At 51.1% G+C, this 14,482-nt stretch overlaps 2 protein-coding genes across 3 annotated transcripts in view; both read left to right on the top strand.

Moving 5' to 3' along the window:
• The first annotated feature begins 8,014 nt into the window (after positions 1 to 8,014).
• Positions 8,015 to 14,482, top strand: part of CEMIP (cell migration inducing hyaluronidase 1) — a 98,525-nt gene continuing 92,057 nt past the window's right edge. For both annotated transcript variants that reach the window (XM_064388403.1, XM_064388400.1), the window contains exon 1: positions 8,015 to 8,171. The gene's annotated coding sequence lies outside the window, so the exon portion shown is untranslated. The remainder of the gene's footprint in view (positions 8,172 to 14,482) is intronic.
• The window catches only part of LOC135280995 (inactive cell surface hyaluronidase CEMIP2-like), a 41,745-nt gene continuing 36,646 nt past the window's right edge, over positions 9,384 to 14,482 (top strand). Inside the window, 6 exon segments of the mRNA XM_064389472.1 lie at positions 9,384 to 9,498; positions 10,148 to 10,219; positions 10,711 to 10,799; positions 10,801 to 10,827; positions 11,678 to 11,722; positions 11,724 to 11,873. Coding sequence (XP_064245542.1) covers positions 9,384 to 9,498; positions 10,148 to 10,219; positions 10,711 to 10,799; positions 10,801 to 10,827; positions 11,678 to 11,722; positions 11,724 to 11,873 — 498 coding nt within the window.

Genomic DNA, 14,482 nt, shown 5'->3' with positions numbered 1-14,482 from the left:
ACTAACATTTTGTTGTTGATGGGGATGCTCTGTCCATTTTTCCTGTGTGAGTGACCATTTTTGTTCATGTAGTGCAGCCACAGGTGATGTACAGCTTGTTTACAGAAAGGTAAGGTGTGGTACCTCTGTTCACTATCAGTAGTTGTCTCGTGTTTGTACTTTGGAAAAGCCAGAGGAGAATATTTGTTACAGCTTCAAAGGTGTGGTTTTCCAAGGACTCTGATATGTATCCTTCTAAAATTGATGTAACTGTTACAAATTTAACTTGTGCTCACCTGGAGGCCTGTGACTTGTGTCGCCTCTGCTGCGGTTTTGTTCCTCGTTCTTCCTTGTCACTCCTGTAACTTGTGCCAGCTCTGCTCGGGCTGCTGACCCTGGAACTCTAAATACCCCAACCTGTATTTATGCTTAGCATTGTACACATCTATGAACTCTGTATTGCATTTGCTTTTTCTAAATGGTGCTAAACATAGAAGTAGAGACCCAATGTACTTGTTTCCTCTGGTTATTCGTTCAGCCGGAAAACTTGATTGTTCTCACTCAGAAAACACTTTCTTCCCCAGGTCTATTCCTGTGAAAGCAAATGAATTATCTCAGTTAAGGCCATTTAACTAATTTCTGTTATGTCCTTCTATGTGGAACTCTCCAGACATTGTAGCTCTGAAATTCAGCTCCAATGCAGTCATTTGTACTCCAGCAGTGGGTAAGGGTGGGGTGGCTCTTTGATGGTGGGCACTCCGCTGTTGGGAATGAGGTCAGGCACAGAAACTCCCTGCTGGGTCTGTGTTGCTTTCCAAGTCCAGTGGTAATACTGAGGTCAGATGGGTGTGAATTTCAAAGCAGGAGGTTGCACTTGGGTCTCATAGCTTGGGTACAAGGGTAAAAAGCAGGATCTGGTCCTTGCAGCAGGCGAGTGAGCCCTGCTCCTTTGACTCTGCCATTTTGCAGATGAGTTTCTGCAGAAATCAAATTAATTTTGCAGAAAGTGTAGGGGTAACATGCCTGCTGTCTGAAAAGAAACTCCAAGAAGACCCCTACACCATTAGTAGGTCAATTATAAATTACCTTCTGGTTCCTGGAAGGGTAAAGGTGCTTTGGTCTCGGTCTCCTTGGGCCCGATGCTGGGAGCACATACCTTGCTTTCTGAAGTAAAACCGTGTGCTGGCTGTCCCTGTGGGCTGCGCTCCCCTGCGTGGGACAGGGCTGTGCTTCCCTGGCTCCAGAGGCCAGAGCATCCCTGCTGAACTGGGCCGTGCCCCTGGCTGGGCCTGCCCCAGCCCTTGTTGTGTCCAGGGGGATCCCCCAGCCCTGGCTCTGCACCCAGCGGAGTTCGGGCTGCGCCGGGCGAGGCTGCCCGGCGGGCGTGAGGAGGGGCTTGGCAGGGCTGCCCTGCTGCTGCTGCTGCAGATGGTGGTGGTGGTGGTGATAGTGATGGTGGTGGTGGTGACAGTGATGATGGTGGTGGTGATAGCGATGACGTGGTGGTGGCAGTGATGGTGGTGATGGTGATGGTGGTGGGCACTGCCCGTGAGCGGCCGGGGCTGCAGGGCAGGCGGAGGGCGAAGGCGCTGCCACAGCCCTGTGTTCCAAGCACCGTGCCTGGAGCCTGGAGCAGCTCCTGCAGCCCCAGCAGGGCAGGGGCCCTGCTGCCAGCCCGGGCTGTCCCGGGAGAGGAGGCGTGGAGCTGCTGGACCCGAGCCTTGCTGTATCAGGAGAAGCAGCAGAAGGAGCACACGCCTCTGGATTACACTTGGACTTCAAGGCAAACATAGGTGGCTTGGTTTGCTGTGCCTCTGGAGGTGACTGCATGCAGTGGGTCTTTCGTTTATTTTCTCCTTTTGTTTCTAAGCCTTATTACTTTAAGAGCTGCTTTAAACTGAGAAGACATCGATCCATAGTTTTGCTTATCCTAAATGACATTTTTCATGGCAGTTTGTTCTTGGAACTTGCAGACCTGCTAAAAGATTTAACATTACTTACATTTCAAGTGACTCTGCTGCAGCAGTGCTATTAGGAATGCTTTGGATCTGCCCTTTGGATCTTTCCTTTTGCTTCAGAACAGGACCAGAGGGATGGCAGCAGTGCCTAATGTCCTCCTCTGCATGGACCATCTGTAAATTATAACTGCTAGGACTAAGCTAAATAACACAGTTATACTCCAGGGATGAGTTATATCCATGAATGTGCATTTTGATACATGAAATTCCAAAATATTAATAGAACACTTAACTAATAACTAATTTAATTAAAACAGGCAAGAAATGCCCTGGACCCTAAATCATAACTTCTTGAAGTTGATAACTTTAATCTTGAATCAAATAAATAACAAACCTAAAGCTTCTCAAACATGCTGATCTGGGATGCTCCTCTAGGAAATAGAAAAACAGTCTAAAATTTTTTGTTGTCTGCTTGGAAATGAAAGAGAAGGCTTCAGGCACATTCCAGGGCTCCCAGGACATGACCTCCAGCCTTCAGCAGTGTGCTGTGACATTAAAACATTCACCATTTCAAACACTCTTGGCAGTATGCTGCTGAGTTTTGGGTTCCTTGTCCCTTTTAATTATCAGAGCTTTCTTTTGTGTTTGCAGCCCTACCTATTGTGAAGCCCCAGCCTACTTATGTTGCATGTAATTGCTTTATTGATCCATTCCCCAAGTGTAAATTGAACTTTGGGCTCAGCCTGGAGGAAGGAGAGCTGGATAGGGGCGCTGCTTTAGAAGAAAATTTAAGCTCCATAGAGTCCCAGTTGTCCCTTACAGCACCTTTTTATCAAGAGGATGAAATTGCTGTGGCCTTTGAGCAGCCTCAGCTTCACCTGGGTACACCAGACTAATGGCTTTAATCAGCAGCAGAGACAAGGAGCAGCTAGAAAGCAAAACCGAGCCTTTAAACCCAACTTTACATCTGTTGGAAAAATAAAGTCTGTGCTGGACCTTGGGACTGGACAAAAGTGCAAATGGCTCAGCGGGCATGTAAAAGTTTCCTTCCTTAATCAAATATAAAAAAGTCTTTAACAAGAATAACAACATGAACAATTTTTTAAAATGTTTTTCAGAAAATTAATATGTAATAGTAAATTTTCTTTTGGTGATTGGGTTAAGCTTTTTTTTTGGTGGGGGGTGGGGAAATCTGTGCAGTCTCTGAATGTTTCTATGAATAATGAAGATAGTTTTCCTGAGCATTAAATAAAAGAGTACTTTAAATGAAACAATAAATACAACCATTATTACATTTTATTACCTAAAACCAATTTATCATACATCTCTTGATATGGCCTGTTGAAACATTCAGTGTTTGTCAAAGTGGTTCAGTGATCTGTAGCCAGAGCTGCAGCAGAACATCCATAAATGTAGTTTTGTACACATATATTTTGAGGAAGCAAACTCTCTGGGATTCTTTGCTGTTTATGTGTAATAGGTTCACTGTATTTATAATTATTTCAGAACATAGCCCAAATCCCAGAAGTTCTCTGTGGGACATGGATTATGAAAGACTGTTGCCCAGTAAGAAAACCCTTCCTGGGACTGTGGGCTCTTACAAACCCTCCAGCCTGTTCAGAAGCAGCTCTCTCCTGAGTTATCACAGGAGAAGTTTGCTAAGTCAGACCCTGGGCCAGAAGCCACAAGAAAAGCACTTGTCCAGTGAAGTATTCCTTAAACCCTTCAGATATATTTTAATGGATACCTTCGGACCTAGCTTGGAATCTCTCTTGGTTTTGCAGCTGTGATCAGAATTCACATCAGTGCCCTTAAGGTGATCCAGCACAAGGTGAAGCTGTTCTTGCTATACAAGATGCTCCAGCTCCTTGGGAATGTGGGAGTGTTGTCTCAAGGCCAGCAGCCCAAGACCTTCTCTCTGATCCAGAAGCAAATGATTAAACCAAGAAAAATGCCAATAAAGCCCAAAGAGGAACAAACTGGCAGGTACACAAGGAGGAGATGTGGGTTTGGTATCTCAAACACTTTCTGGTGCTGGCTGACAGGAACGGCGGGGCAGGTGCGGGGTGGGCACTGCTGGGTGCCAGGTTTGGGTGGGTCCTGTGCCCTGCCAGGAACTGCACTCAGTGCTTGGGCTGAGACACAGCCGGGCTCGGGGAGCTCAGTGCCCAACAGGAACAGTGAAGGATGGGCAGGGACAGTGAGTGAAAGATGGGCAGGACCGCTGGAGGATGGGCAGGGTGGCTGGAGGATGGGCAGGAGCAGTGAAGGATTGCCAGGACCGCTGGAGGATGGGCAGGACCATTGGAGAATGGGCAGGGTGGCTGGAGGATGGGCAGGAGCAGTGCAGGATGGGCAGGGTCACTGGAGGATGGGCAGGGTGGCTGGAAGATGGGCAGGAGCAGTGAAGGATTGCCAGGACCGCTGGAGGATGGGCAGGAGCAGTGGAGGATGGGCAGGGTGGCTGGAAGATGGGCAGGAGCAGTGCAGGATGGGCAGGGTCACTGGAGGATGGGCAGGAGCAGTGAAGGATGGGCAGGAGCAGTAAAAGATGGGCAGGGTCTCTGCAGGCCGGGCAGGGTCTCTGCAGGACTGGTGGGGTCTCTGAAGGATGGGCAGGGTCTCTGGAGGATGGGCAGGGTCTGTGCAGACCGGGCAGGGTCTCTGTGGCCGGGCAGGGTCTGTGCAGGCCGGGCAGGGTCTCTGGAAGATGGACAGGAGCAGTGTAGGATGGGCAGGGTCTCTGTGGCCGGGCAGGGTCTCTGTGGCCGGGCAGGGTCTGTGTGGCCGGGCAGGGTCTCTGGAAGATGGGCAGGAGCAGTGTAGGATGGGCAGGGTCTCTGTGGCCGGGCGGGGTCGCTCCGGCCGAGCCGCGGGGCAGCGGCTGTGCAAGGGCGCCGCCTCCCGGCCGCCCGCGGCTCTGCAGGGACGGTCGGGTCCCGTGTCCCCTCCGTGTCACCCCCTCGTGTCCCCCTCGTGTCCCTCTCGTGTCCCCCCGTGTGTCTCCCGTGTCCCCCGTGTCCCTCCCCCATGCACCTGTGTGTCCCCCTGTGTCCCCCCGTGTCCCTCCCCCATGCACCTGTGTGTCCCCCTGTGTCCCCCCGTGTGTCTCTCGTGTATCCCCTCCCGTGTCCCCTCATGTGTCTCTCGTGTGTCCCCTCCCGTGTCCCCCCGTGTCCGTGTCCCTGGGGGCTCCGGGCTCGCACAGGGCGCTGAGCTGCCGCTGGCCCTGCGGCGAGCCCCCCGCCGCCGGAGTTATCCCGCGGCCCCCCGGGCTCCGTGGGAACGGGGCGCTGCCCAGGGGATGCTGCCGCCGCTCCTCCTTCCTTTCTCGAAGGAAACAGGAAACCGCCCAGCGAGGGAGTGTGCCCGGGGAAAAATCACACAGGAGGAACCTCCCTGCGCTCGTGTGCCAGAGCTGAGTCCCTGGGCAGGGATGTCCGTGCCCTGCCAGTCAATTCCCGCAGGCCGCTCACTCAGATTAGCTTGGTTTCTGCCCTGGCCTTACCAGGGAAGTCTCAGCCGTCGATATTTGGTATTGAACACTCAGCTGTGTTTGTAGGCAAAGCATCACAAGCACTGCGACACGGGATGCCCGAGGCTGTCTCGTCGCTGGCAGCCCATTACAGAAAATTACCCATTTTTGTTTGTTAGGAGGGTAAACTGCAGTTTATGACCCACAATAGCACTCGGAGGAGGGCTCGGCTTGGTTATTTTTGTGAGGAAGAGTTACACCAGGCGTGTGTTGGAGGCAGTGAGCATTAGTCACGATTTCTCATTTGCAGGTGTGAGGTTGTTTGGGAGTGTTCTCACGCTGAGGATGCATCCTGTAACAGAGGGCTGTGGTGTAAACTTCATCCCGGTGCTGCTGCAAAGCAGAAATCAGCTTGGAAAAATGAAATCTAAAGAGTAAAAGGGAGAGTTTAACTGCCAAGCACCCCTCTACAGATTGTAATGGGGGCTTCTGTGCTTACTTTAAAAAGAGACAGCAATTTTTAGAAAACAGGGTGATATATTCAGTTCCTTTTATTCTGAAATTTTCTTCCTCAGGCCAGTGAAAACTTAATATGGGGTGAAATGGCACTGAAATCTTTCATCTGAGATTAGTTCTCGCAAAAAAAAAAATATATATATATATATTTCAAACAAGTCTATTTCTGGCTACAAAAGAAAAAAAATGTCTTTAATGGACTTAAACAGCACTCACACCTTCAAGATTTTAGTTGCTTTTTGGAAAATTCCCAGGTAAGCAGGAGTGACTGGATTTGCTGATTGCTCTGTAAGGCCTGCACAAAGCTTAGCAATAACCAAGTGCTTTCCATTTACCTCTACTATTACTATGTTAGATTATTGATGCCTTTTATTTAGACTGCAAGTTTGTGAAGTCTTTTGCATGAAGTAAATATTTTAAATAAGAGTCTATTTCTAGGACCCTGGCAGATGTAAAAGACTCAGGTCCTCTTTGAATTTTGCACTTCTACCAATGTTGAGTTCAGAGAATTTAGTGTGTTTTAAGACAAAATACTCTTATTTGCCTTGCCTTGCTTGAAACTTCCACCAGTAGATATTTTTTTCTTAAATAACTGAGTGAAGCCTCCTATACTTCTGGTAACAGCTCTGTGTTCCCATGACCTGCATTCATACGTGCCATATTCAGATAAGGAGGAGGCACAACGCTGACTAATGCTGCTTTTTTGGAAGGAAAATGACAAAAGCTATTTGAGACAGGAATAGAAGTGCCAGCACTGAATGACAGATGAACAGCTGGTAGCAAAGGTGGCAGCTCTAGCATTTCCCTGTGTTTATGGGGAATTGAAACAAGGGAGTGTTATCTGGATTGGTTTTTCTGGGCTGGATGCTTATCCCCAGATTGAGAAATTCTCCGGGTCCCAGGACCGGGCATAGGAGAGTGGATGGGTTTTGTTTAGCACAAGTGAATGTTGCTCCCTCACTGGAGCTGCTGCCTGGAGCACGGGGCATGGCTGTGCCCCTCACCCACCCCCTCTGCTTCCAGTCTGTTCCCATATTTTGCCTGACAGCACTTGCTCCTTATTAACATGACTATAGCATCTTTGTGCCCTCTGTCAGAAGAAATCCTGCACCAGAATAAATTTCAGAGGTGACAGATTGGAACAGTTTGACCAGATGATGGCACAAATGTCTCTGAGACCGACAGCACCTGTGGCTCTGCACCTCTTTGGCTTTGGCCCTGGGCAGCAGCAGTGGCTGGAACCTTTGCCTACCCACTTCTGGCTGGTCCTCTCAGGATGTTGGGCTCTGGAGTGGAGGTGAGGGATTACAACCCTGGGGGAGAGAGGCTGTGGCTGCACTAAAGCAGATACCTGTGTTTATGTGTCATCCAGAAGCTCAGTTGTGCTGGATTTCAGAGTCTATGAAAAAATGTGATGTTGGGTTCATGGAAAACAAACCAGTTTGTTGGTGTGATTGTCAGTGCCAGGTGAGACAGGTGTCAGGTGTGACAAGTGCCATGGCCACAGAGACTGGAACCTTCCAAGCCAGGAAGGCAGTGCCACCTTATGGGGTTTTGTCTGTGTCTTGTCCGAGCAGTTTCTGAGCCTCTTCCTCTCACTGCAGACTGTGAGTACAGGTTGATGGGGGGGTGAAGTGGCCAATACCTCTCTGCTCACTCACTGTCAGGGGAGTTTTGTAGCTGCTGGGTTACAGTGCCATCCCTAGATCTGCCAGACACAGGACAGCACAGGGTGAAACACCCCCACGGGAAGTGCCAGAGGGGTCAGCTGCCTCCCAAGAAGGACCAAGGCATGCCAAGCCCCGTTTTAGGACATCGGGAGCTGGGGACTGCTGTTCCTAGCCCTCTGCCCTTGGAGAGGCAGCTGGGACCCAGCCGCATCCTCTGCACGGGGCTCAGCGGGTCTGCGCAGCCCCGCGGGGAGCCCGGCAAGGAGCCCGCTGCCCCCGGAGCTCGGGAAAACCTTTCCTGCGGGCAGCGGGGCACCAGGCGCCGGTCGTAGATATACGTCCAGGCTGGAGGGAACGTCCCCGGCTGGGAGGAGCCAGCGGCTGAGCCGCTGTAAACAGTGCGGGCACCGCCAGCGGTTGGGAGATGGATATAAAAAGGGAGGCGGAGGGGAGGCAGCCGGAGCGGCGGAGCGGGAGCTGCCTGCGCCTGCCTGCCCCTGCCCTGCCTGCCCCGCCCGAGAGGCAGCTCCGAGAGGCTGCGGGCAGAGTCCACGGTCGGCGCTGTCGGGACAGGTAAGCGTCTGCGGCGAACTTTGGGAGCCGGCGGTGCCGCTCGTCGGGGTTTGCGCCGCGCCGGCTCCCTCTGCCCGCGCTGCGGAGCGCTGCTCGCCGCCTCGGGCTGCGCCCAGGGGAACGGGGCTCTGCTTTCGCCCTTCCGACGTTAAGTGAAGGGGAGAAAGGAGAAAAAAAACCCACCAAAAACAAAAAAAAAAAAAAAAACACCAACGAAACCAAATCACATCAAATTGTGCCTTTTGGCGGCTCCGTGCAAAGTCGCGGCGCACGTGTTGCGGCCGGGGGCAGCCCCGGGCTGCAGGTAGCGCTGCGGGACAGCCCGGCACCGCGGGGAGCGACAGCTCCTCCTGCCCTCCGACCCGGACCCGGACCCGGAGACTGTCCCGGTGCCGCCGCGGGACGCGCCGTGGAGCAGCGGTGGCCGCAGCATCAGGTCGGTACCGCGCCCCCCGCGCCCCTCGCCCCGCCGCCCCCGCCGCCGCTGCCGCCGCCCGTTTCTTGCAGGGCCCTGCCGGGATGCCGCCCCGCTCCTCGCCCCGTGGAGACCCGGCTCCGACACCTGCCGCGGCCCGGCCGTGCGCCTCGAGGGCTCCCTCCTCATCGCCGCGGAGGAAAGCGGGGCCCCGGAGCCCGGGCGCTGCGGGGATGTCCCGGCCGCGCTGCCGGCCCCTCCGCTCCCCTCGCCATCCAGGACGGCTGGTGTTCGCCGACCGCCCCCACGGGCCGCCCGTCACCCTGCGGGCCCGCTGCATCCTCATCCCCGCCGGCGGGGAGCTGCACACCGGCTCGGAGCGCGGCCCCCACGGCTCACGGGCCACCGGCTCGCTGCACGGGCGAGCCGCCGAGGGGGCGGCCGCGGACGGCTGCGGGCAGAAGTTCGTGGGCGTGGGTCGCGGCTGCATTCCGGAGCCGCACGGCTGCCGGGCTCTGCTGGACAGGACGCTGCATCCCGGCTCCTGCTCCCCCGAGAGGCGCCGGGGCTCAGCCCGCTCCTCCTGGACGGCGGCGAGGCTGCTGCCCGGGGCGCTCACAGCCACCCGCGGCCGGGCTCAGCGCTTCCCTGGCCCCGCAGCCCCCGGCAGAGTGCCCTGGGAACTCGGCCTGGGCAGCCGCACGCCGGAGAAGCGGCTGCTGCTGCGGGAGCGCCTGGGCAGCAGCGGCATCGCCCGGCGGCGCTGCAGGTGAGGCGGGGGCGGGAGCGGAGCCACCATGGACAGCTCCGCGCTGCCGGGGGCTCGGCCCGACCCAGGGGCGGAGCGGGGCTCGGCCGGGCGGGGGGCGGCGGGCACCGGGGGCAAGATGCGCAGGGTACCCCGGGGATGCGGTGGGTACCCGGGGGATGCGGTGTGTACACGGGGAAAAGATGCACCGGGCCACCCGTGCCACAGGGAGGGGAGCTGGGCCATGCTGCGCGCTCCCTCGTGCCCAAGTTCCCCCCGAGGTGGAGGGCTCGGAATGTCACCGCTTTGCTCCTTCCCTCCCTCCTTCAGGTAGTCCCGGGCGCTGGTGGGGATTCGCAAAGAGGATCAGCTTTCCAGAGCAGAAGATAAGCAGGAGTATCACGGGAATGGAGCAACAGGGTTGGCCATGGCCCAAAGAGATTTCCTCACATACGACGGCACCTGTTTTACTGTTACTGCTTTCACTGGATGGATAAAAGGTTCAGTCTTCCCTGAGAATTGCTCCTCTTCTGTTGCTTTGCTCTGCTTTTCCTGTGGCTGCTGTGAATCTGAACAGTTCAATGATAATCACACCATAGTCTTTGGCTCATGTGGATGTTGACCAAGCTAACATAAGTACATTCTCAAAGTAATATTTTAGCTTTCTACAATTTCTTTGACATATTTAATGGCTAGAGCACTTCTATCATGCAAAGGGTTATCTAGATCAAAATTAAATCAGTATGCTCTTCATCTAATTGCATGATTCTGCCACTTGCAGCTGTAAAAATAATTGATTGCTTCATTTTTCAGGTGTGCCTCATAAGGGATTTAAAGTGGAAGTGTCCAAAGGAATAATTCTTCATGTGGTGGATGAGGTTACAAGTTGGTTACCTGGTGACCTGGTATCATCACTGCCAGTACAGATTACTTTATGCATCAGGCTGAAGAGTTTAATCTCTTTCCTGACCCAAGGAAAAAAGGTTAAATGAAAATTGATGGTATGAAATATTTTTATCAGGGTACTCATTTGTGCTAAATATTTACATTGTCTTTTCTTTTACATTTTTCTACATTTACTTGTCTTTTTAAGTAGTTTTTGTCCCATAAACACAAGGGTGCATGTGAGAGCTGAAGACCCTAATTTTATTTCAGGGCTTGAAAGTTTTACCAGAGGCAGCAGTCCTCTGGGATCAGATACTAACAACTGGCCTGTCCCCAGACTTGGTGATCATTTAAATGAAAGGCGTGCACTTGCCCAGAACAATTCAACAATAAAGATGCTGTGTTCATCCTGAATAATAAGTTTTCCTGTTTCCACAGGCAGCCCACTTTGTCTTCACATTGAAGAAGTCACAGATAGTGTTGATATAAAGCAGAGGTTGGTTTTCTGACCAGAAATATACTTATTCAAGGAGAAATGGAAGACTCCTGTTATGAACAATATCAACACCAGTTTTTCTCTTTTTGATACATTCAGAAGGCACATTAAAGTGAGTAATTTTTTAATACATTTGCTCATAGGTGGTTTCAGATAGTTCCTTCCCTGGTTTGTAAACAAATGATATAAAGCATCAAATTACCACTGTGTGTGTGTGGGGGAAAAAGTATATTTGTCTATGAAAAAGGGGGAAATTTGTTAGCCTGTCTTGCAAAACTAGACTTACAATGAGATATTTTCTTCACTATGTCTTCAAAAACATGCCCTTCTAGGGGACTCCCTTTGAGAGGATTCTTTGGCAGCATTGCAGTCCGTAGGGCCCATGCAAAGCTAGTTCATGAGATGCCACTGAAGGAATTGTGGCTCCTGCAGAGCAAACCTGCTGCCTCCCTGGCTCAGAGAAGTGCTGGGTCTCTCCCTGTTGTGCTTTGCCTCCTCTTGGCTGTCTCACACGTCCTGGGTGCAGTCCTGCTGTTGCAGCAGCTTTGTGTAAAGTTGCTCCTGCACCAGGCGCTGGAAACTGAGGAGCTGTGCAGGTCTGGGCTAAAATCACTCCACAGGAGAAGCTGCCAGGAAATAGAGCCTGGTGGCACACGCTCCCCGTTCCTGCAGTTGGCAGGAGCCCCGTGTCTGTCACTGCTATTGCTAAACTCTGCACATGCTGCTTGGCAGCTGCTCCTTGGCAGCCCGTGCCCGTAGGTGTGCAGCTGCTGGCACACGGCTCTGCAGGTCCTGAGCTGCTCTGGGTGGAAACTGGGAGCTCACACTTCCTCCTGGGACCAGACCCTGTTTCACTCGGCAAAAATATTGCCTAATGAGAGAGAAAAAAGCCCAAACCTGTTTTTCTCTTTGTGTGTGTTTCTATTGTAACATCTTACCTGGATCTACATTTGTCTCAACAGATCCTAAGGAATTTTAGCTCTGTTCACATATCAGGAGTGGAACTAAAAAAACATGGGGCAACAAATCCTGGGCAGTTACCCTGTGCATTTTCACCTGGCTGAGGATGTGGATGAGTGAGGAGGATATGAACACCCAGCATTCCTTGGTAACCTGGCTATCACCACTGCTTCTCAGGGTGGAACTCATGGCCTTCTGGTAGGAGACATTTTATTAGTAACAAGTTCAGTTCTTCAGGACTAAATAGAAAGAGCCGTCTGTGATGCAAAGAGAAATCAGAATATTGAAATAAGGCATCTTTTTCCCAAGAAATGTCCTGACTTTGCCTTTGTTTGAGTTAGGATTGTTCCTCTGGTAGTGCAGCTGTTTGAAATAAATGTCAGGTTCTCAGCACAGCCTAATTAATATTATCAGATTAGATACAGGGAAATCTTTGCCATGGTAATTCTGGACAGTTTGTGATAATGGGAACTTTCATTTAAAATTAAAGCAGTGAAGTATAAATTGAGCTGACTGAAGCAATGGACTTTTAATTTGTAATGAGATAAAAAAGACAGGGCTTGTTCAAGTCAGGGTAACATGAAATATATCCCAAAATGTTCATGTGACAAAGGGAATAAAATATGAACAGAACAGACCCAAATGGTCACTTCAGTGCCAAGAAAGTCCTCAGGAACTTGGCTTTGACCTGGATCCTCACAAGGGCATTCTGAACTTAGACAAAAAGGTCACAACAAAAGCAATACATGTCTCAGCTGGAAAAGAGATTCCTGCTCCAGTCCCAACATGCCCAGTTGCTGTGTGCTCCGCAGGACCCTGAGTGATACTTTGGTGGCTGTGAGCATTTCCTCATTCACTGGGTGGGTGCCAGGGCTGTCACTCCCTGACCTCCTGCTTTTCCTGACAACTTTTTCTCAGTCCTATAAGGACTGAAAAAGCTGTGTAAGACACAAAGTAGAGATGTGCTCCATGTATGAAAGGGTCCCCTGAAATAATGTATTAATGAAAATGCAATACAGAACCTGTACAACACAGGAGCACTCTTCATGTATCCTGAACTTCATTTATATTGTTCAGATCACTCAAAATTTTTGATTGCCTTCTCATATTTGTGATTTTTCTCTGACTGTAGAGCCTAATTCTGTACAGAGTCCTTAGGCAGATAGGAGGCTTGTCCAGTATGTGGAGATGTAGTTTAGCTTTCTTTCTTCCCCTTGGATATTAAATCTCTGGAATTGAAGTAATGTGTCTGGGATGAAAAAAAAAGCCTTATGGTAATACTGGTCCTTAGAAGAATGGTCTTGTTCTTTATCAGAAGGGAGGTACTCAAGGGTTTATCTGCATGTGTGGGGTGCAATAGAGCAATCAATAATCCAAGTGAGATCCAGCCCTGGTGACCCTGAGGGCTTGGAGTACTTGACTCAGTGAGAAGATTTTACAGTGAAGATTAAATATGCAATTCTTTGAAAGACTCACGTGGCTTTGATCTATAGTCATTAAAATGAAGAGAAGTTAAGTTAAAATGTAATAAACAGCCTTGCTTTAAAAGAATTTAAAATGATGTGCAGTTGCAGAGAACAGCATGTGTATCAGAGCAAGGCAGTTAAAGAACACAGACAGGCACCTGCTTCAGCATCAGATCATGAAATTCCAGCCCTTGGGGCAGAGATAACCAGAGAGGAGGTTTCCCCCCTCCCATCCTGAGGTTTTAGAGGATGTAATTCTAGATGCGCATTGCCAGGGTGGTTTGTGCTCCATTGTGTGTGGGTCATGCAGACCTGTCTGCACTCCCTTGTCCATCTGCTGCTCTGTGCCAGGCTGTGCTGCTTTGCACACCAGCAGCAGCTTGGGTTCCTGGGGAGGCTGGGAGCAGGCTGGGATGTGCCCAGTGCAGGGCACATGTCAGGCGTGTGCAGGCTGCTGGGGTCTGCCATGCCTAGCCTTGCAGTGCATAAAGGTCACCAATATTGTGTTCCTGGACTATTTATAATTCAGTGTTTGGAGGTGTCTTAATCATCTGGTGCTGGTCTCAGCAGCGAGGCTGCAGCTTGTGCTGGGGACAGTGTTTTGTGCTGGCACATACAGTAAAATGCCACTGTGACAGTGCTGCAGGTGGGTGCCTTTCCAGGCCTGGGTTTTCTGTCAGTGATGTGCTGGAATTGATCAGGTACTGGGGTTTTGTTCTGATGGCATGGACCCTTATCTCTGACTGCAAATGTAAGTGATCTTTAAATCACATTAGTCCTGGTCATGAGAGTGGTCACTAGGGTTTCGTGTGTGTAACTTTTCAGGGCTGCCATGCAAGCCTGAAGCTGGGACTGATCACATCAATTGAAGCTAAAATCTGATTTTGGATACAAGTTTCATGCAGCCCTCTGAAACACAATTAGCTGAACTGCAGCTAAATGCAGAAGAATGAAACCCTACAGTTGAAATGCTGTTTAAAACAATGAGCAGTTTGTTGCTGCAGTTTTCTGTCCAAAGCTAGTCTTCCATGGCCTCCTTCTGCCCTTCATTTGGGAGGGTGGAAGTGGCCAGGCTTACTGATCTTAGCAGGCTGGCAGGAACACTTGCATTTTTGTCTAAATCCATTTCCTATCTGTGTTTCCAAGCCTCAGCTGGCTGGGAGGGACATGCTCAGTGTCAGTTCTCTGTCACCCTCCCTGTGGCTCACTCCAAGGTGCTGTACCCATGTGAAGGGTCCTGGTGGATTTCCAACACTCAGCCAGGAGGAACTGGGTACCTGTGTGCCTCATTTTGTTGTGCCTCATGTGTAACTCTCTTTTGGACACCTCACTGAGGCAAGA

The sequence above is a fragment of the Passer domesticus genome, chromosome 14, assembly GCF_036417665.1.
Source record: "Passer domesticus isolate bPasDom1 chromosome 14, bPasDom1.hap1, whole genome shotgun sequence".
NCBI classification, from domain to species: domain Eukaryota; kingdom Metazoa; phylum Chordata; class Aves; order Passeriformes; family Passeridae; genus Passer; species Passer domesticus.
The sequence above is the reverse complement of the archived record's forward strand: the minus strand, read 5'-3'. Positions and strand labels throughout refer to the sequence as shown.